Source organism: Manis pentadactyla, chromosome 7 (assembly GCF_030020395.1).
Source record: "Manis pentadactyla isolate mManPen7 chromosome 7, mManPen7.hap1, whole genome shotgun sequence".
Taxonomy (NCBI): Eukaryota; Metazoa; Chordata; class Mammalia; order Pholidota; family Manidae; genus Manis; species Manis pentadactyla.
This window is the reverse complement of record NC_080025.1, coordinates 70,732,742-70,759,701: the sequence shown is the minus strand read 5'-3', so window position 1 is coordinate 70,759,701 and position 26,960 is coordinate 70,732,742. Positions and strand designations below refer to the sequence as shown.

Genomic DNA, 26,960 nt, shown 5'->3' with positions numbered 1-26,960 from the left:
AGTTCTGTGATTCTGCTGCTGTTTTGTTCCTTCAGTTTTTCCTTTGTAGTTATATTCCACAGATGAGTAAGATCATTTGGTATTTCTCTTTCTCCGCTTGGCTTGTTTCACTGAGCATAATACCCTCCAACTCCATCCATGTTGCTGCAAATGGTAGGATTTGCCCTTTTCTTATGGCTGAGTAGTATTCCATTGTGTATATGTACCACATCTTCTTTATCCATTCATCTATCGATGGACGTTTAGGTTGCTTCCAATTCTTGGCTATTGTAAATAGTGCTGCGATAAACATAGGGGTGCATTGGTCTTTCTCAAACTTGATTGCTGCATTCTTAGGGTAAATTCCTAGGAGTACAATTCCTGGGTCAAATTGTAAGTCTGTTTTGAGCATTTTGATGTACCTCCATACTGCTTTCCACAATGGTTGAATGAATTTACATTCCCATCAGCAGTGTAGGAGGGTTACCCTTTCTCCACACCCTCGTCAATATTTGTTGTTGTTTGTCTTTTGGATGGCAGCCATCCTTACTGATGTGAGGTGATACCTCATTGTAGTTTTAATTTGCATTTCTCTGATAATTAGCGATGTGGAGCATCTTTTCATGTGTCTGTTGGCCATCTGTGTTTTTTTTTTGGAGAACTGTCTGTTCAGTTCCTCTGCCCATTTTTTAATTGGGTTATTTGTTTTTGTTTGTTGAGGCATGTGAGCTCTTTATATATTCTGGACGTCAAGCCTTTATCGGATGTGTCATTTTCAAATATATTCTCCCATACTGTAGGGTTCCTTTTTGTTCTATTGATGTTGTCTTTTGCTGTACAGAAGCTTTTCAGCTTAATATAGTCCCACTTGTTCATTTTTGCTGTTGTTTTCCTTGCCTGGGGAGATATGTTCAAGAAGAGGTCACTCATGTTTATGTCTAATTGGTTTTGCCTATGTTTTCTTCCAAGAGTTTAATGGTTTCATGACTGACATTCAGGTCTTTGCTCCATTTTGAGTTTACTTTTGTATATGGGGTTAGACGATGGTCCAGTTTCATTCTCCTACATGTAGCTGTCCAGTTTTGCCAGCACCATCTGCTGAAGAGACTGTCTTTTTGCCATTGTATGTCCATGACTCCTTTATCAAATATTAATTGACCATATATGTCTGGGTTAATGTCTGGATTCTCTAGTCTGTTCCATTGGTCTGTGGCTCTATTCTTGTGCCAGTACCAAATTGTCTTGATAACTATGGCTTTATAGTGGAGCTTGAAGTTGGGGAGTGAGATCCTCCCTACTTTATTCTTCTTTCTCAGGATTGCTTTGGCTCTTCGGGGTCTTCGGTGTTTCCATATGAATTTTTGAATTATTTGTTCCAGTTCATTGAAGAATGTTGCTGGTAGTTTCATACGGATTGCATCAAATCTGTATATTGCTTTGGCAGGATGGCCATTTTGACGATATTAATTCTTCCTAGCCATGAGCATGGGATGAGTTTCCATCTGTTAGTGTCCCCTTTAATTTCTCTTAAGATTGACTTGTAGTTTTCAGAGTATAAGTCTTTCACTTCTTTGGTTAGGTTTATTCCTAGGTATTTTATTTTTTTTGATGCAATTGTGAATGGAGTTGTTTTCCTGATTTCTCTTTCTGTTGGTTCATTGTTAGTGTATAGGAAAGCCACAGATTTCTGTGTGTTGATTTTGCATCCTGCAACTTTGCTGTATTCCATATCAGTTCTAGTAGTTTTGGGGTGGAGTCTTTAGGGTTTTTTATGTACAGTATCATGTCATCTGCAAATAGTGACAGTTTAACTTCTTCTTTACCAATCTGGATTCCTTGTATGTTTTTGTTTTGTCTAATTGCCGTGTCTAGGACCTCCAGTACTATGTTAAATAACAGTGGGTAGAGTGGGCATCCCTGTCTAGTTCCCGATCTCAGAGGGAATGCTTTCAGCTTCTCGCTGTTCAGTATAATGTTGGCTGTGGGTTTATCATAAATGGTCTTTATTATGTTGAGGTACTTGCCCTCTATTCCCATTTTGCTGAGAATTTTTATCATGAATGGATGTTGATCTTTGTCAAATGCTGTTTCAGCATTTATGGAGATGATCATGTGGTTTTTGTCTTTCTTTGTGTTGATGTGGTGGATGAAGTTGATGGACTTTCGAATGTTGTACCATTCTTGCATCCCTGGGATGAATCCCACTTGGTCATGCTGCACGATCCTTTTGATGTATTTTTTAATTCGGTTTGCTAATATTTTGTTGAGTATTTTTGCATCTATGTTCATCAGGGATATTGGTCTGTAGTTTTCTTTTTTGGTGGGGTCTTTGCCTGGTTTTGGTATTAGGGTGATGTTAGCTTCATAGAATGAGTTTGGGAGTATCCCCTCCTCTTCTATTTTTTGAAAACTTTAAGGAGAATGGGTATTATGTTTTCCCTGTATGTCTGATAAAATTCTGAGGTGAATCCATCTTTCCCAGGAGTTTTGTTCTTTGGTAGTTTTTTGATTACCACTTCAATTTCGTTGCTGGTAATTGGTCTGTTTAGATTTTCTGTTTCTTTCTGGGTCAGTCTGGGAATGTTGTATTTTTCGAGGAAGTTGTCCATTTCTCCTAGGTTTCCCAGCTTGTTAGCACATAGGTTTTCATAGTAGTCTCTAATAATTCTTTCTATTTCTGTCGGGTCCGTTGTGATTTTTCCTTTCTCGTTTCTGATACTGTTGATTTGTGTTGACTCTCTTTTCCTCTTAATGACTCTGGCTAGAGGCTTATCTATTTTGTTTATTTTCTCGAAGAACCAGCTCTTGGTTTCATTCATTTTTGCTGTTGTTTTATTGTTCTCAATTTTATTCATTTCTTCTCTGATCTTTATTATGTCCCTCCTTCTGCTGACCTTAGGCCTCATTTGTTCTTCTTTTTCCAATTTCAATAATTGTGACATTAGACCATTCATTTGTGATTGTTCTTCCTTTTTTAAATAGGCCTGGATTGCTATATACTTTCCTCTTTAGACTGCTTTTGCTGTGTCCCACAGTAGTTGGGGCTTTGTGGTGTTGTTGTCATTTGTTTCCATATATTGCTGGATCTCCATTTTGATTTGGTCATTGATCCATTGATTATTTTGGAGCATGTTGTTAAGCCTCCATGTGTTTGTGAGCCTTTTTGCTTTCTTTGTACAGTTTATTTCTAGTTTTATGCCTTTGTGGTCTGAAAAGTTGGTTGGTAGGATTTCAATCTTTTGGAATTTACTGAGGCTTTTTTGTGGCCTAGTATGTGTTCTATTCTGGAGAATGTTCCATGTGTACTAGAGAAGAATGTGTATCCTGTTCCTTTTGGATGTAGAGTTCTGTAGATGTCTATTAGGTCCATCTGTTCTAGTGTGTTGTTCCGTGCCTCTGTGTCCTTACTTATTTTCTGTCTGGTGGATCTGTCCTTTGGAGTGAGTGGTGTGTTGAAGCCTCCTAGAATGAACGCATTGTATTCTATATCCTACTTTAGTTCTGTTAGTATTTGTTTCAGGTATGTTGATGCTCCTGTATTGGGTGCATATATATTTATAATGGTTATATCCTCTTGTTGGACTGAGCCCTTTATCATTATGTAATGTCCTTCTTTGTGTTTTGTTACTTTCTTTATTTTGAAGTCTGTTTTGTCTGATACCAGAATTGAAACACCTGCTTTCTTCTCTCTGTTGTTTGCATGAAATATCTGTTTCCATCCCTTGACTTTAAGTCTGTGCATGTCTTTGGGTTTGAGGTGAGTTTCTTGTAAGCAGCATATGGATGGATCTTGCTTTTTTATCCATTCTATTACTCTGTGTCTTTTGACTGGTGCATTCAGTCCATTTACATTTAGGGTGATTATTGAAAGGTATGTACTTATTGCCATTGCAGGCTTTAAGTTTGTGGTTATCAAAGGTTCAAGGTTAGCTTCTTTACTATCTTACTGTCTAACTTAACTCGCTTGTTGAGGTATTATAAACGCTGTCTGATGATTCTTTATTTCTCTCCCTTCTTATTCCTCCTCCTCCCTTCTTCATATGTTGGGTGTTTTGTTCTGTGCTCTATTTAGGAGTGCTCCCATCTAGAGCAGTCCCTGTAGGATGCCCTGTAGAGGTGGTTTGTGGGAGGCAAAGTCCCTCAACTTTTGCTTGTCTGTGAATTATTTAATCCCTCCTTCATATTGAAATGATATTCGTGCTGGATACAGTAGTCTTGGTTCTAGGCCTTTCTGTTTCATTGTATTAAGTATATCATGCCATTCTCTTCTGGCTTGTAGGGTTTCTGTTGAGACGTCTGACGATAGCCTGATGGGTTTTCCTTTGTAGGTAACCTTGTTTTTCTCTCTGACTGCCTTTAATACTTTGTCCTTGTCTTTGATCTTTTGCCATTTTGATTATTATGTGTCTTGGTGTTGCCCTCCTTGGATCCCTTGTCATGGGAGTTCTGTGTACCTTTGTGGTCTTAGAGGCCATTCCTTCCCCTAGTTTGGGGAAGTTTTCTGCAATTATTTCTTCAAAGACCCTTTCTATCCCTTTTTCTCTCTCTTCTTCTTCTGGTACCCCTATAATGCGGATATTGTTCCTTTTAGATTAGTCACTCAGCTCTCTTAGAATTCTTTCATTCCTGTAGATCCTTTTATCTCTCTCTGCATCAGCTTCTCTGCGTTCCTGTTCTCTGTTTTCTAGTACATTAATGGTCTCTTGCATCTCATCCATTCTGTTTTGAAGTCCTTCCAGAGCTTGTTTTCTTTCTGTATTCTCCTTCCGTAGTTCTTGCATATTTCTCTGCAAGTCCATCAGCATGGTTATGACTTTTGTTTTGAATTCTTTTTCAGGAAGACTGGTTAGATCTATCTCCCTAGGTTCCTTCTCAGGGGAATATGTAGCAGATGTCGAAGCTGTCTGGGTTAGTCTTGTCTGGATCATATTTTTTTGCCTTTTCATGTTGATAGTTGCTATTGACTGTCAGCTAGGAGGGCCAAACTTTTCACTTGCTACTGTCCTTTCTTTACTGGGACACCTGCTACCCCTAGTGGCTTGTGTTGGGTAATTGCGTGTAGACTGGGTCTTTGTGTCTTGCCCTGCCGGAGTGGAGGAAGCTCCCTTTCTGAGGGCGTGACCAGTCTTAGGCTGCTTCTCTGCTTTTGCAGCGCCCGGAGGGGTAATGGACAGGGGGGCTGTTTGGCTGTTTACCTCCGTGAGGGGTCTCAGAGCTGTTGCCTAGGGGGTTAGGGCGCCCGGTTTTCCCTGTAATTTCCAGCCACTGGGCTGTGACCTGTGTTGTTTTCATCCAGCTGTTCTGTCCCTGTCCCTTTAAGACTTTCAAAAAGCACTTGCTTTTCTTTGTCACAGGGGCATCAGCTTTGGAACCCACTCAGAGGTCTTGCTGCCCTGTTTCCCTAGTTTCCAGCCCTCCACGCATGCACTGTGTCTGCTCTGTGGTGCGGGTGGCTGGGGCTGGGTTTTTAGCAGTCCTGGGCTCCCTCTCCCTCCTGCTGGGAGCTGGGGGGAAGCGTTCTCGAATCTCACTGGGCCGGGGGTTGTATCTTACCCCTTTCACCGGGTGCTGGGCTCTCGCATGTGTGTATGTAGTCTGGCTGTTGTCCTGTGTCTTCTGGTCTCTCTTTTAGGATTAGTTGTATTTGTTGTATTTTCAAAAATATATATGTTTTTGGGAGGAGATTCCCTCTGTCCTACTCATGCTGCCATGTTGGCTCCGCCTCTCCAATGCTATTATTCTTTTACTGAAAGTAAGATGTTTATATTTGTAACGTAAATACAATACTGACCCATATAGTACAGGTTCTTTGGAATTTAGGATGTCTATCACTTGATAACTCAATTGTTCCACTACTTTTTTCTACTGGACTCATTTTACAAACTCAGATAACATCTCTGCTGGTCTTAGTGAGCTACCTGGTGGAGTGACCCCTCCACCTCTCTCATTCCCAAGGGGTCAGACTTCCTTGTACTCATATTCTTCTCAGGCTAGGGTTGCTACAACTTGTCCATTCATAGTCACAATTGGGAAAAAGAGAAACCAAGAGGCACCCAAGTGCATCCCCTTACTTACTTACTCCTACTTGCTGTCATTATGTTACAGAGCCCTATGTCTCCTGCTTATCATGGTCAATTACCTGTGACAACATGATGGCCTTTTTCCATCCATGTCTTCTTGTCTTTAGACACAAAGAGTTCCAAGAGCCCAGGTGGCTTCTGTGGCTTTTAGTTCAGAAGGATCCTTGCTATATTGCCTCCCAAGAGCGTGATGCCTGCAGTTCCGAGAGTTGAGAAGATGGGATACGTCAAAAGCCCCCAGTGGGTCCTTGGGAGTGATGGAAAGCAAGGCCACTCTTGCATCCATGCTTGATTCCTAAACCCATATATTCTTACTGAGACCACAGAACCATGTAAAGGTCTCTGATTCAAAACATATGTTGGGGCCAGAAAAGCGGTGCCTCTTTCTTACAGGATATTGCCTCCAAGCTTGTGTTTCAGCTGTGTCATTAGAAGATCATTCCATTATTCTCTCAGACTGATAACTTCTGGGTGGTGAAATGTGAGAGATGGCCAGTGTATCCCATGCTTATTGGTCCAGTCCTGTGCTTCCTTTGTTGTAAAGTGGTTTCCCTGGTCAGATGCTATGTTGTATGATATTCCATGTCTATGGATCAGGCATAGTGGTGCTGGCTGAGTCCTTAAGGCAGAAAAAGGAAATTAATACTAATTATAGGTGTTTGTTCCTATGAGAAAGAATTGCTGGCCTTCTATGGTGGAAGGAGTCCAATATAGTCAGCCTGCTACCAAGTGGCCAGTTGGTCTCCTCAAAGATTAGTGCTGTACTACGGTTCCAGCTTTGGTCTCTGTTGCTGGCAGGTAAGGTATTCAGAGGCAGCAGTGGGAGTCTATGCTATAGATACATCAGTGGCTTCAATTTCTGCTGCCTTGACTACTTCCTTGTTATACCTATTGGCCAGGACTGGAGTGGCTGCTGACAAAGCATCAGTTAATTCATTTTGTATAAGTACTGCCTCTTCCATACTGGATGTTCTCTGGTATGTGTTAATAATATGTTCTACAAAGAGCTTCATTCTTTGTACTCACTCTCGTATGACCAGCTACACATGCTTTCTTGGCCGACTCCTGGTACAAAATATTGTGTTCTCCAAGAAGCAGATGCTAAGATGGAGTTAGGAGTTTAAAAGGTTTACTGTGAAGTAACATCTATGGGTGAAAAGTGGGAGAAGCAAGACTGGGCAGGGAGAGCCATCAGACCATGACACAGAGTTGAAGAAGTCTGTCAGTTCAGTGGGTAGTCATGGAGCCTTGCCTTGTGTGGACGTGGTTAAACCTTTGCACCACTACCTTTCTTCATCATCATTGTCTTGGGGCCACCCCAAGGAGAGTAAAACTTTATCTTGAAACCCGAGATGGACCCTTATAGAGCCAACAGTCAAGGGTTGTCAGGTTGGGACATTCTTTGCCGCTGGATAATAATTTTTTGAAGAGGGTGGAGTCTTGAGCAACATTTCTCCATGTTTGTCACAACCAGGCAGTTGGATAACTGGGTCTCAGATGACTTGTCCATACCAAGATGCACACATCTGTGATCCATCCACATAGCAAGGGCTGGTATAAGAGGACATAATCAAATCACTGTGTGTGTGAAATTTCCTAGGAAGAAAGTAAGGAGTGAAATGATGAGAGTATCTAGGACTGATATTGAGGTGATTCCAACATTTAATGGACAGGTAGAGGAGAATATGCCTGCAGGTAGGAATATTACAGGGGAGTGCAGAGTCAAGAAGTTAAAGGATGAAGAATATAATTGGTCCAAATGTTGAAGGCTTTGAGAAATCAAGTAATGTATTCCAAGGACTGAAAAATATCGGTTGAATTTAGTGATGTGGAGTTCATTGGTGAGAATAGTGATGGGCAGAAACCAAGTTTCAGGGGTATGAGAAATATGTGTGGAAGGTGAGACAGTGGAGATAGGAAGCATAGATAAATATTTTATGAAGTATAGGTTTTAAAGATACACTTTATTGATATATTAAAAAAGTGAAGTTCAAATGTGTTTATAACTCTAGATAACCAGCCAAAAGTGTGAACAGAAACAGCAATTGTACTATTACTCATAAGGGAATTGCATTTCTTTTACATTCTATTCTGTATTATCTTAATTACTTTGAAAATTATCTATCCCACAACTTTACAATTTAAGTCAAATATTTAACTAATGAATGTAAATCATTTGAAAAAAGTAAATACATAAAATAGGTGGTAAAAACAAAAAAGAAAAAATTATATTTCAGCAATTTGTACATAGCAATAATTGTAGCATTATCTGTAGGTAACCTTATATTTCAGAGTAAAATAAAAATTAATTAAATGGAATCTTTCTGGAAATACAGACAGATCAATTTGTAGCTGTTTAATAGTTCAATATTAAGTGAGATAATTTATTGAAATTAGAGCATTTAGTACAATATGATAATTAGTATATTAGAAAGATTCTATCTGGGTAAGACAAATGACTAAAAACGAGTCTGAATATAAAATGAAGAAGTTAATCAGTAGGCATATTTTTGTTGGCCTTATCTTGAATTAATTTTTTTTGAAAAAGTGATAAGGAATAATTTCTAATCCCTTAGAGTATAATATAAGGAATGATTTATCATTATAGTGATTTAGCAATATCCAGCTGCTGAAATGTCAGTCTTTAATAGAAATAATATACTTCTAGGAAAAATATTTAATAAGAATTTTGATCACCTTTCATGAGAGAGACATCATTGTGGTTTTTAGGCATATAAAATAATAAAAGACAGTATGACTCCATAAGCCATCATCATTTCCAATATAAGTTTGGATATATATTGTGATTATTCACACTTTTTTGCCACATATCATTTTGGGCCCAAGGTACTTACTGGGGACACAGGTACATTTTGCAATTTGTTTTTGAACATTGGTAGAAATGTTCTTACCTGACACAACTGGGCCTGGTAGTTGATTGGCTAATCAACAATGTGGCTAAAACATAGAATCTTTTCTTTTTTTTCAGAGAAACTGTAAAAATTAATATATTAAGTATGTAATTCAAACTTAAAACATAAAAATGTATACTAATTTGCCAAACTTTTGGAATAGAGTCATGGCATTTTTTTGTACTTGGTCTCCTGATTGGAGTTTTATATTCTCTTTCATGTACATAATATATACTATAATAGTCATCACTTACATCTCTCAGGTTTGTTTCCTTAAAACAGGATGGAAAGTTTAAAATACTTGTTAGATGAACTGTGAGAAAGCTCATGTTTTAAAGATTTTTTTGTCACCCATCTTTTGGAGTTCCTGGCTAACACCTATTCAAAGATAATATTTCTTAGAGATTCACCTTTACTGAGTCACTAAAGTGAATGAGACAGTGTGATTCTATTACTTAGCATTTCTAAAACATTTAACGTAGATTTTATTGAAGCAACTTTGCTTTTTCATTTATATTTCATTGATTTTTGTGATATTTATTTGAATTACATATTTACAATAATAAGCTCAACTGGAATAAACAGGTTTAAGCAAACCTAATGACTTGATGACAACACAATTCAGCTGATGGGAATGGAAGCGTGTGAGCATAAAGGAGAAGAGCATAGGGGAGTGTGATGGGGGCATTAGTAAGTAGGTCTCATATAAGAAATGAACATTAGTTTTCCAGAAGGGCAGTTATGTAGATGGTGGTTGAAAGATTACAAGTGTCCATTGGGTTGATCCATCATATAGCTGTGGGACTGTGATCTTGAGACTTTGTTATGTAATGTTTTCAATGGAAAGTTGAGTGGGGATTCCAGGCATGGTTTTATCAGGGCTTTTCGTTCATCAGTGATTCTCTTGACTTTTCCTTGCTCCATGTCTTGGCTTGATCCTCAGGCTGACTTCCCTTATAGTAGAAAAAGACCTACAGTTCTAGGCCTCATATCCATATATCCCACTGATAGAAGGATCAAGAGTATCTCTTCAAGTAGTTTCAATAGGGGAGCAAGGAGGCTCTTTTCCCCAAAAGCAAACATCTCTCATTTCATTGGTCTGAATTGGAACATGTGCCCTTCCCTGCATTAATCACTGTGACTAGGTGATGGAGTGTACTGTTTAGCATAAACAAATCAGTGCCATGAAACACATGGAATGAATGGGAGAGGGAGAAAATTGGAATGAAAATTGTTGTACTATAAGAGGAAGAAAAAAGAGAAAATGTCCAGTATAGGATGCAAATCTGTAAGTTCTGTAACATGTTGATTAACTTAAATCAATTATCCTTGAAATCACATGCATTATTTTTTAATTTAATTAATTTTAATTTAATTTTTAAAAATAAGTTATTTTTCAAAGTAGTGGAAACTTATCTAAGAAAGCTTTCCTTTTATTATTATTACTGATGTGAAGTAGCATTTGTTGTATCATGGAGATAAATATGTACATTGCATTGAATAGTGGGAATTATTTCGTTTAGTGTCTCAGAGATGAGCATCTTCGCTAGCTTAGTGACTAAGAACATAGGCTCCCAAGATTCTTTCTGGATTCATATCCAGAAACAGCTGTTAACATGCACTACCTCCGTGACCTTAGACAAGTTTCATAATATAAAACCTCAATTTCTTTTTCTATTAAATAGAAAGCATCATAAAATTGTGGGGATTAAATAAAATAACCCATGTAAAACACTAAGTACAGTTTCTGGCTACTCTTAATGAATGTTAGTTATTATTGTCAGGGTCTGATCAGAGTGGGTTGCACTCATACCATTTCACTACCTAGAAGCTTCTGGAGCTCTGGAATCAAACTTTATACTATATTTTTGAAAGATGCTTGTATAACTTGAAAATCCATACTGTTAATTTCTCCAGGTGATAAATTCACCAGTTATTTTTCTTTCTCCCTACATAAACATAAGAAGATAGGAACTATATAACTATATAAAAAACATAGTATTGGGCAGAGAAGAATAGCTACTATGTGATTCCATTTAGATATAGTATAGGCAGAACCAATTTATGATATCAGAAGATAAGATTTTGATTAATCTTAGAGGACAGGGGTTAAATGATTGGAAGGGGCATGAGGGGAGACCTCTGGGCTGGTGGTCATGTTACGTATCTTGATTTGGATGCTAGTTACAAAATATGTTCACTTAATGAAATTTATTTAGTCCCTCTTCTTTCTTTCTTTGTTATACTTAACAAAAGGTTAGAAGTGACTTTCTTTGGCTCAAGAAATATAGACCTTTGACTTTCATTCAGTGTACAGATTATACAAAGACAAGCCAATAAAAACCTCTTCCTCTGGGGGAAATATGACCTTACAAGGACGGTTTCTCCAAGGATTCCTTGGTATGAAGAGCTGAACACTGAGATGGGTAATACATAGAAGAGACACACCCGGATGAGTAGAGATTGAAATACCAAACACTTGTCTTTTGAGAGCCAATCTTATTAGAATATTTTAAATGGGTTGTGTTGGTCCTAATGGATGATAGTTGTCAGAATGTCCTCAAAGTTCTCCAAAGAGTTGCTAAGCATTAGGGAGAAAGGAAATGGCCTGATAACTGAAGCCTGGAGATTCATGAATGTAGAGCTGGGTACATCATACATCTGTTGGAGAACATTTACATGTTCTTCAGGGCCATGCTGACTCATGCCAATCTGTATATCCCATGCTCCTGAATACAGTGGCTTGTTTTGGACATGGGTGTATAACTGGATAAGAAAAATGATGTTTGAGGTGATGTTTGCTGAGTGATCTTGTTAAAGGAAAGGTAAAGAATAATTCAGTTGTAGAAAATGGCAGAGACATCTCTTTTGTCCTAGTTATTGAGGTAAATATAACATGTAAAATTAACCAAGTACACTGCAACCAGCAGGGAAACCTTAAACTTTCCTAGGAAGGACAGTATATAGACCCTGAGGATAAAGCCTGTATTACACAAGGCAGAGGGAAGAGATGGAGAGAAACTGACTCTTTCATGACATAAATTCCTTTATTGTTAAAGCCAATTTGAGTTGTTTTTTCTCTCACATATAATGATTGCTATTGGAATCAAAGATTTAATTATTTTTGAGACAGCATGTAATATAATTTTACCTAGTTTTATGTGTACATGAATGTTGGCATGGGAAGGAGCCATATAAAATGATTGGTCCAAGTTCCTTAACCCTTAGGAATAGTACCACTCTCATCTCTACTTAACTTCTACTTCTTCCTCCCACTTAATCCCACTTCCTGAGATTATTGTGTCCTCGCATCTAATTTATTCTTATATGGGATCTACTATACTTCCTTCATACAGGGACCAAGGCAAAAATGTGCTCAATTAAATGTTTGTTGAATAATGAGTATTTATTTTAATGTAGACCTTAGATATATTTTTTAATTACCAGAAGAGATGACATCTTGTAATTACTTCCTAAGTATACGTAACTTGGAAATCTGTCATCTCTAGATTCTAACTATATCAACAGAGACCATGAGAGATGATTTCTGCTGAGCAGTGTGAAAGTCATTAACAGTTTGGCTTGTCTCCATTTTTATTTCTATTTCTAGTATGGTCATGTTTTCCAGAATAGCTATGAAATCATGTAATTAGCCTCCAAATCAGCAATGCTGACACAGCCATTGGCATTAGGAATGGTACAGAAAAACTGATCAACTTATTTTAAAGAAAACAAATCTGAAAGAGTCTACTTCCAAACACCAAGGATAATATGATCTATTAATACTATGTTTCTGTCATTACAACTTGAAATGCCTACTGAAAATTCTCTCCATGTTACCTCCAAGATGCCTCAGATGCAATAAACACCTCATTGGTCTAGTTTTCTACACATATACCATGGTATGCCCATCACTAGGCCAAAGTAGCTAGATTCGGAGGGGTCAGGAAAAGTTTAAAAACATAATATATTTAAAGAGGAAAAATAATCAATTGTCAAGTAGATGGTATATGGCAATAGAGGGATGTCATACAAGAAATTTTATAGTAAGACAAATGGGATTTTTCTTTGATATTTATTCCATAAAATCAATATATAGTTGTTGTGGCAGACATAGAAAGTATGTCAGGAAGGCAAAAAGATTCACAAGTAAAAATAAGGTATTTGGTGACCTAATTGGTGATGTGTGTGTATATGTTTGTGAATATTTGAATATATAAAGTACATCAATCCGATTTACTCATTTGAAAATACAAATAATAATCATACTTATCCCACAGTGGCATTGTGAAGATTAAATAGAATGAAGCTTGTAAAACATTTAGCACAGGGCCTACTGCTTAAGAGCTAGAGGGAATGGAGAAGGAAGGAGCAGGCACAAGAGAACACAATACTATTATCCATATGCCTTCTTTTCTGTACAGTCTGAGGTCTCCCCAGAATATGCTCTAAGTGTTTTATATGTTTTAACTCCCACAATCATCACAACAAGTATTTTTAAGTACCTCTAAGGTACTTAAATTATTTTTTATCTTAAGGTATTTTTATCTCCATTTCTCAAATTAAAAATCTGGCACTGAAAAGTTACTTAAGTGTAATGTTGCCAGGATTACAAAGTTGGCAAGTGGACACTTGCTGGAGCCAGGATGGAACCTCAGTCAGTCTGTGCTGCTGGCGTCTGTGGAGTGTAAGAGAACCCAGAGCCCTCTTCAAGGTTCTAGGGGTCCCTACTTTTTGCCCAGAATCTTTCTTATCTAAAATTAGTCATCTCATGGTTCTTGTTTTGTAAAATTGCTTATGTAATCAAATTAGTTTGCATAATTACAGATTTACAGGAGAACTCAACATTTTAATCTTTCCACTTGCTTTCAGGCATTTGGTGATTGCAGTTTCTTTTAAAAGCTGTTTAGATTTTCTTGGTTCTTTGTATGCCTAGTAATTTTGGTTTTTATCCTGAACATTTTGAATATTATATTATGATATATAAAAATCCTCTGGAATTATTGATTTTTATTGTTGTTTTAGCAGGCAGTCAGCTTGGTTAGATGCAGACTCTACATCTTGACTGTCTCCTGTGGACAGTGGTTCAGTTTTTAAAGTCTTTACAGATATTTGATGTGTCCTACTGGGTGTCAGTCTGGGACCTGGGTGTGTGTGTGGGTCTATATTGTAGTTCAGTTCTACAGCCTTCACTATACTGTTTTGTTTCTCTTTTGTTTACTTTGGAGAAGACTGGAATAAAGAAAAAGAAAGAAAGAGAAAAACCCAACAGGTTTATATCACACTCTCGGGCATGTTGCGACCCTGTACTCTGATCAGAAAGAAAGTATTTCTCTGGAGTTTTTGATGTGCATATCTGCTGCACAGGTCCTGGATTTGGGCTGCCCTTAAGTCTAACCTGGGAAACTCAGGTTGTTCTCTGAGGTTTGGTTTCCTTCTCCAATATACCTGCTCTTATTTATTTTCAGAGTCCTCAGCTATTGCTCTGTGTATAGTCTTGCAGGAGTTTTAATTTTAATCCCTGGGACAGTTAGGGTATAGTGGGCTTATACCATCTTAAATAGCATCAGAAACTTGTCTCTTAAATTGAGATAGTGCATCTTGTGTGATCAGATAAATTCAATATGCACTGTGATATAAAGAACCTTAATCCACTAGAGTTACTTACTCACTTATTAATTTATTCAATAAATACTTGAATGCCTACTATGTTCTGTACCCTGAAAAATGTGTTGGAACATTCACATAAATAAAACATGATTTCTAGCTAAGTTTCTCATAGTCTGGCACAGAAGACTGATAAACCAATAATTGAAGTACAGAATGAAGTGCTATAGTGGAACTTTTTTTTTTTTGGGAGAAAGGGAACTTTCTCTATCAAAGGCTAAGCTCTTTGGAATAGATCTTTCACTGGCCTTTTGTTTCCTTTGATAGCTTCGCATTTCCCTTTCTGCCCTTTTAATGTAGTCCAGACCAGTTGGTTTCAAGGTAGAACTAAATGTTTTTATTTCACACAGGAATTTCAAGGCCTATATTTTAAGCAAAATTAAAAGTAAATTCTTACTTAACTAGGTTACTTGAGAGGGATTTAGAACCTGGAAACATCTTTTCAAATCTCCTCGGCCATCATTATCTCTTGGTCTCAAGATCTTATCTCTGTCTAAGGACCAATCTTCTGAGATGCACACTTCAAATATTTGTTCTTTTAACCATTGAGCTGATGCTAAGCTTAGCTGTAAGTTCTATTTTATCTTCTTTTTAGGACTCCAAAATATCCCTTGTTTTAGTTATCTATCACTGCTTAACAAACTGTCCCCAAAACTTAGTATCTTAAAATTCCATGCATTTATTATGTCACATTTTCTGTGAGTCAGATGCTAGAGGCCGTTGGTTCTAAGTCTCTCAGGAGGTTGCAGTCAAGCTGTCAGATTGGGCTGCAGTCTCATCTGAGTCTTGACCAGGTGAGAATACACTGCCAAGTTCATGTTGGCAGGACTCAGTTCATCTTGGGATGTTGAACAGAGGGTTTTTGTTCTTTGCTGGCTGTTGGTCAGTTTCTTGCTGTGTGTCTCCAGTTCCTTGCTATGCATGTCCAGTTGTCTGCTTTTACCATTATAGCTGACTTCCCTCAGAGTGAGTGTGTGAGAGAGTAAGACAGAGCATCCAAGACAGAAATCATTGTCTTTATGTAACTTTACTTCAGATAACCCCTCACTTAACCTATACTCTGTTTGTTAGAGGCAAGCCATTAATCGAGCTCACGTTCTAGGGGGAGGGATTACAAAACCTTGCCTGCCTGTATCAATGTGTTTCTTATTTGCTGTAAACAGGACTTATCTGTCCTAAGTCATGGACAGTTATAGCCTTTTTGCTGGCTCCAAGCATCTAAAATTCCATAGATATTCAGCTCTGTCCTTTTAATTTTGTTTATTCATCTTAGCTTTGAAATACTTTTGTTCTAATAGGCTGAATTCAATCAAACTAGATTCCCCCTTTAAAATGCCCTGCAGGAATTCATAATGCATAATTATATGTTAATAAAAATAACTATTTTCCTAAAGAAATCTCTACTGTCTTTCAAAAAGTATATAAAATATTTTAGACTCCATATTTATATTTGATTAAAACACACTTTGTCTGCCTCTTTTTTGGCTGTTGCTTCTTGTTTCCCAATTACTTTTGGAGAAGGAGGACATTTTGTCATAGCGGAAAATCTTTTATAAATCAAGGTTACTTTGGTTATAATTTTTCAGGACAAGGAGAATTCTATAAATTCAAGATTATATTATTATTTATGTATTAATGCATAACTAAAGTTGTGCCCATCAAAATCAGAGTATGGGCATTGCCACCATGGAAAATATATACATTCTCTTTCTATTATGTAATCTACAGCAATAAGACTAATCTCTAATAGAACAGAATTAATAATCCTAATGTTTTAGCATAGTTTGAATTAAAATGGGACTGCCCCTTATAATTTTCTACTTATTAAATTTGGTTCACTTTAGCTTTTAGTTAGGTTAAGAATATCTCATATCCTGAAAGTGTATTATTTTTCTTTTTCATATTGTTGGATTCTCCCAGAGGAGGACGCCGCCCCAAATCACTCACGGAAGGCGTCTCTTGATGCAACAAGCAAGAGGAATTTATTCAGAGGCCAGCTAGCTGGGGTCCATGCGTTAGCCCGACACAGCGGGTCTCAACGAGGACCCCGAACTCACAAAGCCAGAAGTTTTTATAGCATTTTCAAAGGGGCAGTATTTTCTACAGTCACAATACAGTGTTTTTTTTTTTTTTTTTTTCATAGACACATAAATTTTCGGCTGATGCCTCATCCTGGGGGTCTGATTAGATAAAATCACTTTCGGAATGTTTAGGGTGGTTCTAGCAAGATAAGCTTAACTGATTGAGGTTGGCTAACTAAAGGTCACTACAATTAACACTGGCTGACTAACTTGTTTTTCAAAGTTCTAGTAATTTTTCTCCTTCTAGGTTAGAAAATGGTGTTTGAGCCTTTAAGATGGCTGTGCTTATGCTAACTTTTGATTCTTCAGGTTCTACATTTCCCCACTTCTCTTTAAGCGCATTCCAATCATGGAATGTTTGTATCTTCTTGTTGGGTGAGTGAATAATATTGTTGCTTCAACATTAGTACATGAACGGCACTCACTCTTTCTCTAACAAAAGTTATCAGCCGATTCAAAATGCAGGGTCCTAAAGTGAGGAGCAACACAAGGATGAGTAAGGGCCCAGCCAGAGTGGATATCAAGGTCGTAAACCACGGGGACCTAGTGAACCAAGATTCAAATAGCCCTTGGCCGGCTTCTCGTTCTCTCTTTCTCTGGTCTAGCCTCTCCCTAAGCTTTGACATTGAATCTCTTACTATTCCGGAATGGTCTGCATAAAAGCAGCATTCTTCCTTTAAAGCTGCACACAATCCTCCTTCTTTTAGAAACAGCAGATCCAGCCCTCGTCTGTTCTGCAAGACTACTTCAGAGAGGGAAGTCAGAGATTCTTCAAGTTTAGTAATGGATTGCTCTATGGTTTTTAGGTCTTCATCAATAACTGTCCTTAGTCCCTCATAATGTTGGTTCCCTTGGATAATAGCAGCTGTCCCTGTTCCTACTCCGGCTGCGACTCCTATCCCTAACAACACAGCTAAGGTCAGCGAGACCGGCTCCCTCCTATATCTATGCCTAGGTTCAAATTCAGCTACGAATGAGAGGTCATCATGATACATCAACCTGGGCACCAGCTGAACCATGATACAGAAATCGCGGGAGGAGTTGAAGGCAGAAGTAGAGACACATGGGTTCACTCCAGTGTTACAAGCCCACCACCCTTTGGGAGGAGGGACTAGATACTCATTTTCACCTCAGGAGGTCACAGCTATGGTTTCATTACACAAAGCTTTATGGGTGGGAGGGACTGAACCTAAACATTTTCCTCTTCCAGTTACTTCAGTCAGAGTTAGCTTCTTGTGGCTTCCCCAGCTACAGATCTCGTGACGGGTTGTCCTGTTAAAACTGCCTAACAATCCCGATCCTTCATAATAAGGCGGCCCAGAAGAGAAACACAACCAACAGGATTCAGTAGTGTTAGGGTTGGTGGTATTTAAGACCTGAAAAGCCCCTTCAAGGAGGTTGAGAAGGCGTTGTCCGGTGCCAGGAAAGGAGGTGACTCGGCCAAGAGTAGAGGTGGAGGGAGTGGTGGCAGAGTCCATAGGTGGGGCTAGGGCCTGTTTTGGGGCTGGGGCTGGGAGACGCGGTTGATCCCGCAAGACAGCGTTGGGTCCTACTGGGACAGCCGGAAGAGTCTCTACCTTAAGCCTGAGCATAAACAAGACTCCATTATCATAGCCACTCTGGTAGAGTCTTAGTCCCCACATAAGCCCTTTTTCCCAGTTTGTTGCCCTTTTTCCTGCATCTGTGAAAGAGATGTCAATAGGGTTGCAGGTGGGATTAGTCATGCATTGGGCACGAGCGGTATTCCACTGGATTTTTATGAGGCCTAGAGGAGATCTCCCTGCGCTTCCTGTCAGCCAATGGCATGTCCCTGTTTGTTCACAACCCCAATTTTTGCAGAAAAAATCTGTCTTCCCACCACACTGTGAGGCCTTGGCACTATTGGCTGAGGGAGCTGGGCATACATAGAAGCAGGTATTCTGGAGCTCTTTCATGGTCCCAGAGCCCCAATGCACTGTATAATCTCGAGTACCACATCCGGGTATCCCAACTTTATCTTCATACCATGGGTCTTGTTTGAAGAGAGTGCACAAATCTACAGTGAGGGTAGGCCACCAAGTTCCCCTAGGGTGTTGTCCTGTTAACTGGACTACTACTTGTTGGGAAGCTGGGGTAATGATTTGCCATGTGAGTAACCTGGGTTCATGGGGGTTAGGGTTCTGGAAGGTGGGAAGTAACTGGGTCATTAGAATTAGAATTGTTAGTGACACAATCATTTTTACACAAGCGAAATTTAAGAGGGTTATCAGTTCGAATTACTCACCAGTCTGGGTCTGGTTGAGGCACTTTCTTCAGATGTGAAGCATGTATCCAGGAAGAGATGCCATCTACTTTCACAGCTGTAGGTGTGGTCAAAAGGACGATGAAGGGTCCTTTCCACCGAGGCTCAAGATTGTCCGTTCGATGTCGCCTTACGTAGACAGAGTCTCCCACTTGGAACGGGTGAGGTACTGAAATGTCCTCTGGCCGATAGGCTTCTCGGATAGAGGCCCACACTTCTTTCTGCACAACTTCCAGAGCCCGTAACCTTTCAAGCAGAAACTTATTAGTCACAGATTCAGGGGATACGTGGAGGTGAGCTGCATTTAGTGGAGCCGGGGCTCCAAACATTATTTCAAAGGGTGTTAGTCTAAAATGGCTGGGGGTGTTTCTAACTCGGAATAAGGCGAAGGGAAGGAGGACCAACCAATCATATAAACCAGTCTCTATGGATAATTTAGTCAGGGTCTCTTTTAGAGTTCTATTCATCCTTTCTACCTGTCCTGAGCTCTGGGGCCTGTATGCACAATGCAATTTCCAATCCGTCCCCAATATCTTGGCCAATCCCTGACTTACCTGGGCAACAAAGGCAGGGCTGTTGTCAGAGCCGATTACCTTTGGGATTCCAAACCTGGGAAATATTTCTTCAAGGATCTTTTTAGACACCGTCTGAGCTGTCTCAGTTTTGGTGGGGAACGCCTCTGTCCATCCTGAAAATGTGTCTAGGAAAACTAGAAGGTACTTATATCCATACTTAACAGGCTTGATCTCAGTGAAGTCAACTTCCCAGTAAGCTCCTGGGCGATCCCCTCGAAGTCTTTTCCCGGATGTTACTGGATTTTTACTCACATTTACTAATTGGCAGGGAACACAATTTCTTACAACCTCGTCAGCCAGTTTTCCTAATCCAATAACATGATAAGGGGAGTCTTGAACCAAGGTCTTTAGGTTTTTTGCTCCCAAATGTGTCAATTGATGCAATTGCCTTAAGTATTCTTCTGCCTCTCTCTTAGGCAGGACAACTCTCCCTTTTTCAGACTTGTATATCTCATGGGGTGAGGAATTTTTAAACCCTAATTTGCTTATACAAGCGAGGTCTTCGGGTGTATACTGGAAGCTCTTAATACAAGTGGCCTCCGGGTACACTTGGAGGGGTAAGATATTCATTCCCTGGGCTGCTTGTTTTGCAGCTTGGTCCGCCCTTCTGTTTCCTTGAGCTATTAGAGAGTCACTTTTTTGATGCCCAGGGCAATGTATTATTGCCACTTCTCTAGGTCTATGGATGGCTTCTAACAAATTTAAAATTTCTTGTTTGTTTTTAACATCTCTCCCGGCAGAAGTCAATAACCCTCTCTGTCTATAAATAGCCCCGTGTATGTGAGCGGTGGCAAAAGCGTATCGGCTGTCGGTATAGACGTTAAGTCTCTTACCTTCTGCCATCTTTAGAGCCTGAGTCAGAGCAACGAGCTCTGCTCGCTGTGCAGAAGTGCCCGTTGGAAGTCCACTGGCCCACACGATTCGGTTATCATCCACTACTGCAGCTCCCGCCATTCTCTTACCATCCATAATGTAACTGCTCCCGTCTGTATACCAAGTCAGGAGTCCTGGTCCTTCTAAAGGCTGATCTTGTAAGTCCTGGTGGGTCCCTGCCTCCTCAGCCAGGATTTCCTGGCAGGTATGAAGTACTTCTTTTTCCAAATCGGGGAGCAGAGTAGCTGGGTTTAGGATGGCGGGTGGGGCAAATTCCACACGATCACGATTCAGGAGTAAGGTCTGGTAGTGAGTCATTCTGGCATTTGACATCCATCTTTCGGGTGGTTGCCGGATTATGCTCTCCAACGCATGTGAAGCAACCACAGTGAGTTTTTGTCCCAGTGTTAGTTTGTCAGAATCTTTAACTAGGAGGGCCACAGCTGCTACTACTCTCAGGCAGGCAGGCCACCCACTACTCACGGGGTCTAATTTTTTTGACAGATAGGCGACAGGTCTCTTCCAAGGTCCCCATTGTTGGGTCAACACTCCTCGAGCTACTCCGCTCCGTTCGTCCACGAAAAGGACAAATGGCTTAGTTACGTCTGGCAATGCTAGAGCGGGTGCTGAGAGGAGGGCTTTCTTGATATCATCAAAGGCCCGTTGTTGCTCAGATCCCCAAACAAATGGGGCTGTCCCCTTGGTAAGGGGGTACAGAGGGGCGGCCAAGGAAGCATATCCGGGTATCCACAATCTACAAAACCCTGCTGTCCCCAGAAACTCTCGAACCTGGCGTGCTGTAGTGGGGACCGGAATCTGCGTCACAGTCTGCTTCTGGGCTTCAGTAAGCCACTTTTTCCCTTTTCTCAGGGAATATCCCAAATAAATCACTTGTTGTTGGCAGATCTGTGCCTTCTTAGCAGATGCTCTATACCCTAATTTGGCAAGTTCAGTCAAAAGGGCTTCAGTGGCCTCTTGGCAGGTCTCCCGGGTGGGAGCGGCTATCAATAAGTCATCAACATATTGCAGCAAAGTTACCTGTGGGTTTGAAGCTCGGTAGAAAGCCAAGTCCTGATGTAAAGCCTCATCGAAGAGGGTGGGCGAGTTCTTGAATCCTTGTGGCAAATGAGTCCAGGTCAATTGCCCAGTAGTTCCTGTGGTGGGATCTTTCCACTCAAAGGCAAATAGCAGTTGGCTGTTCTGGTGCAAGCGCAGACAAAAGAAAGCATCCTTTAGATCTAAAACTGAATACCAGATGTTTTTTGGGGCCAGGGAGCTTAGTAGGTTATAGGGATTTGGCACGGTGGGGTGAATGTCCTGTGTCCTTTTGTTAACTTCTCTTAAATCTTGTACTGGTTGGTAATCTCCCGTTCCTGCCTTTTTTACAGGCAGCAAGGGGGTGTTCCATGGGGATTGACATTTTACTAATATTCCCTGTTCCATAAGGTTCTGGATATGTGGCCTAATTCCATCCCTGGCTTCTTTACTTATTGGATATTGCCTCACAGTCACTGGCAAGGCTGAAGCTTTTAGTTCTATGATTACAGGGGGCTGGTTCTTGGCGAGCCCCATGCCCACCATCTCCGCCCAGGCTCCTGGGAATCGGTCGAGCCACTCCTGACTAATTCGGGAGGGCTCTGGTTCCATAAAAAGACAGTATTCGTCTTCCAATCTTATGGTCAGAATACTCAAGTTCAAAGGCTTATTTTCCTGATTAGTCACCAGAGGTTTCTCAGCTTGAAAGGATATTTGGGCTCCTACTTTAGTCAAGATGTCCCTTCCTAACAGGGGCGTAGGGCATTCCGGTATAATGAGGAACGAGTGACTTACTCGTCCTACTCCTAAGTCTACTGCCCTTCGGGTGGTCCATGCATATTGTTTCTGGCCTGTAGCTCCAATCACCCAAGACTTTTTGCCAGAGAGAGGGCCCTTGTCTTTAGTTAATACAGAATGTTGAGCACCGGTGTCTACTAGGAACTCAACGGGTTGCCCCTCCACTTTCAGAGTTACCCTGGGCTCGGGGAGGGGTTCCGAGCCCCGTCCTCCCTAATCTTCGTCTTCCAGCAGAGACAACACCTTTTTTGGAGGCTTCTGCAGTGGCTTTTTAGGGCATTCTTTCACCCAATGTCCTTTCTCTTTGCAGTATGCACATTGATCTTTATCCAAAGGAGGCCGGTTGCCCAGGTGCCCTGCCTTACTAGTTCTACCACTAGAGGGCGGGCGTCCCTTACCTTCTACTACTGCGGCCAAGATTTTTGTTAAATTTCTCTCATGCTTCCTATCCCTCTTTTCCTCTTTACTTTCTTTTTCCTTTTCCTTCCTTAATTCCTTCTCTTCCTCAGTCTCTCTCTTATGATAAACTTTCTCAGCTTCTTTCACCAAATCTCTCAATGACAAATCCTGTAAGCCTTCTAGTCTCTGAAGCTTCTTTCTAATATCAGGCGCTGATTGCCCAATAAAGGCAAGAGCCACTGAAGCACTGTGTTCCTCAGAAGTGGGGTCAAAAGGAGTATACCGCCTGAAGGCTTCCATCAGGTGTTCTAAGAACACTGCGGGTGCTTTAGCGGCTCCCTGACTAACTTCTCTTACCTTGGCCAAATTGGTGGGGCGCCTTGCAGCCCCGCGAAGACCTGCCACCAGAGCCTGGCGATAGATGGTTAGTCGCTCCCTACCTTCTGGAGAATTAAAGTCCCAGTTGGGTCTGGACAGTGGGAACCCCCTTTCTATATCATGAGGGAGTTGCGACGGTCGTCCGTCAGCTCCAGGCATGTTCTTTCGCGCTTCCAGGAGGATCCTTTCTGTTTCTTCTGTGGTGAAGAGTACCTGTAAGAGCTGCTGACAATCATCCCAAGTGGGCTGGTGAGAGAACATCAGGGACTCTATCAGTCCCATTAGTCTCTGCGGTTCCTCTGAAAAAGGAGGGTGGTTAGCTTTCCAATTATATAAATCAGCAGAGGAGAATGGCCAGTATTGCAGAGGTTGGAAAGGCGGGTCTCCTTCCTCCCCGAGAATGGGGGCCCCATAAGACCTGAGGGGAAAAATACCTGATGGGTCCAATGCGGCCCCTCGGCGCCGCCGAGTTCCCTGGGCCGGTCCCAGAGCTGGCCCCGATGCCTCGGTACCAGAGGCTAGAGGCATCGGAGGTGCCGGGGCCGGAGGCACTGGGGCCTCGGCCGCCGGGGCCTCGGGCGCCGGGGCAGAGGCAGGAGGGTAAGGAGGGGGATCATCAACCATGAGCAAGTCTTGAGTGTCAGGGTGTATTTTGGTGGTCTCTTTCCCTTTTCCCCGAGGTTGAGCCTGAGCCAATAAGACTCGAGAGTTCGCTTTCTTTCGCACCCAGGGCTTTACCCAGGGCGGTGGATTTTCCACCAATTCTTGCCAGACCACAATGTAGGGCTGCTGATCCAGATGTCCCCGAGTTGAATTCTGGAAAACAACAGCTTTTACTGCAAGCAGAGTGGAGAGGTCAAAAGTCCCCTCCGGGGGCCATCCAACGTTAAAAGTGGGCCACTCGGAGGTACAGAAAGTCTGCCACAGCCCTTTTTTAACTTCTACCGACAAGTCATGCGCCCTTGCTCTCACTTCTGTCCAATGACCTAACGTCAGGCTAAGGGGGGTCGTCACAGTCTGTCCCATTGCCAGTATAACAATTATTAGACACGTAAAGGACACATAAAACAGAGACACACAGAGATTAAACACACAGCGGCCGCTTTTTGTCTTCCTCAGATTTCTGACCAAGAACCGAAAGGAATCAGTGGGCTGATACTCTCGGCGCCCAAAAACCAACCCTATCTCATCCGGTTCACTTTTGCGGAAAAACAGGTGGGAGGCCACCAGGCGTCCCTGGCCCTCCAAACTCCCCGGGGCATCCCCCAGGGTTGCAGCCTGCGGTGCTCCAAGTACGTCTACCGACCGCAGTCACGACCCCTTACAGGACCGGGACGGCTGCCAGACAGAGGGTACCCTTTTCAGAACTCCGACCGGTCTCACTGAAAAGCAGAACACAGAACACAGACAACTCAAGGCGCCACTAATCTTACCTCTTCCTCCAAGAATGGCTTCGGGAGTGAAGCGGGGTGAGCGCACGATCCCGGATGAGCCCCCAAATGTTGGATTCTCCCAGAGGAGGACGCCGCCCCAAATCACTCACGGAAGGCGTCTCTTGATGCAACAAGCAAGAGGAATTTATTCAGAGGCCAGCTAGCTGGGGTCCATGCGTTAGCCCGACACAGCGGGTCTCAACGAGGACCCCGAACTCACAAAGCCAGAAGTTTTTATAGCATTTTCAAAGGGGCAGTATTTTCTACAGTCACAATACAGTGTTTTTTTTTTTTTTTTTTTCATAGACACATAAATTTTCGGCTGATGCCTCATCCTGGGGGTCTGATTAGATAAAATCACTTTCGGAATGTTTAGGGTGGTTCTAGCAAGATAAGCTTAACTGATTGAGGTTGGCTAACTAAAGGTCACTACAATTAACACTGGCTGACTAACTTGTTTTTCAAAGTTCTAGTAATTTTTCTCCTTCTAGGTTAGAAAATGGTGTTTGAGCCTTAGGATGGCTGTGCTTATGCTAACTTTTGATTCTTCAGGTTCTACAATATGATGTAATTTTTAATTTTTCCCCAATTTTTGAAAGTTTTTGGTTTAACAAGACTAAATTTGGAGTATCCTCTTTCATCTGTTCAGGCAATAATCTTCTTGTTGCTAAAGGTAATTGAACATTATTGACCATATTATTATCACACTGCTACAGGAGCACATGGTACTTATGTTGGGAGCCATGTGAAATAAGAGCATGAACATTTTGTGCTGAGGGGTTGAAGAGTCCGGAGATACATGCTAAAGGCAAGAAAATTAAAATATAATCACTGTACATAATTCAGCGTGCAAAAATCATTCTTACTTAAATCCTAAAATGAGATGTACACTTTATTAACCTTTGTCAAAAATTTTATTCATTCAACAAAGTGTATTGAGTGGCTCTGTGTGCCAGTTCTGAGCTGAGAGCTGTCACATCCTTCAGAGCTCATAGAATGATACAGAAAATGATACAAAAAACTGAAGTAAGTGCTAGAAACTGGTTTCTCGTTTTTAAAAAATGAGCTTTTTAAGAAAAATATTTTATTATGAATATATTACACATAATAAACTTTTGACCATAAAACATTCCCTACCCTTCAGTTGATGAAGAAAATAATGAGTATATAAATGGTTTAACTATGCAGCAATCCTTCAAAATCCTCTAACCAAAGGCCATTAACCAGTCACTTTAATCCTTTCCAAGCATTATGTGCAACTCTTAGCACTCTGAACCTCCCAGATCAAAGACCTTGAGTAGTTAGTTCTGTTTCACAGAATATACCAAAAGTATGAAGGCATGTGGTCCCCCCCCTCAAGACTTTTCCAGCCATTTTGTTACTTTACAGCCTTGACTTTCATAATTAATAGTTGTAACTCTGTATTTCAAGGAAACCATTCTCATGCCCTGTTCTATTTGTCTTCATGCCTTTTGATGTGCTAGTCCCTTCACCTGGTTCTTTAACTGATTTTTAATTAGGGGCAACTTTGCCTTTTCCTTCCTCCCTCTACCAGGGACATTTGGCAATGTCTGGAGACTCTTTGGTTGTTACAACTGGAGGGTGCTACTGGCATCTGGTGAGTAGAGGCCAGGGATGATGTTGAACATCACACAATCCATGGGACAGCATTCCCTACCCCCTCCTCATCTACCTCTTCACTCCCTCCAGCCATGGCAAGGAATTCTCTATTCCAAAACATCCCTAAAATGAAGGTTAAGAAACCTGACCTAGACAGTCCTTTGCATTGCTCTTTGTTCAAATTCTAACCATTCTTTGTGGCCTATTTTAACAATTGCCTCCTCCGTGAAAGCTGTTTTCAATTCTTTCATCCAAATAATCACTCTTCTGACTTTAAATGTTCTTAGGCAAAGTACTTTTAGTGTTTCACACTTTTACTTATTGATTTATTTAAGAGAATTTTTAAGAGCAATTTTATATTCACAGAAAAATTAAAAGGAAAGTAAAGAGATTTTGTATATGCCCTCTACCCCCATATATGCATAATTTTTCCCATTATCAACATCCTTCAGAGTAGTACACTTGTTATAAGTGATGAATCTCCACTGACACATAATAACTATCCAGTCTGTAGTTTACATTATGGTTCATTCTTGGTGTTGTACATTCCATGGTTTTGGACAAATGTATAGTGACATCCATCCATCATTATCATACAGAGTATTTTCACTGCCTTAAAAATCTCTCAGTCCTCTCTCCACCCCCTTTAACTCCTGATATCTAAGTGATTCTGTTACTGTCTCCCCAGTTTAGCTTCTTCCAGAATAGCTTAAATTTGGAGTTATACAGCTATAAGTAAGTAGCCTTTTCAAGTTGGCTTCTCTTGCTTAGTAATATGCATTTAAGGTCTCTCTATGTCTTTCATGACTTGATAACTCATTTCTTTTTAGCACTAAATATTCCATTCTC

General features: G+C 40.7%; 1 protein-coding gene across 1 annotated transcript; it reads right to left on the bottom strand.

Annotated features, from left to right (window-relative positions):
* Positions 1-18,951: 18,951 nt before the first annotated feature.
* On the bottom strand, positions 18,952-24,084 carry LOC130684278 (uncharacterized; the record flags this gene model as incomplete). Its single annotated transcript, XM_057504469.1, is given in 1 exon segment — positions 18,952-24,084. A coding segment is annotated over 1 exon segment (5,133 nt), but the record flags the coding sequence as incomplete, so codon positions are not given.
* Positions 24,085-26,960: the final 2,876 nt, after the last annotated feature.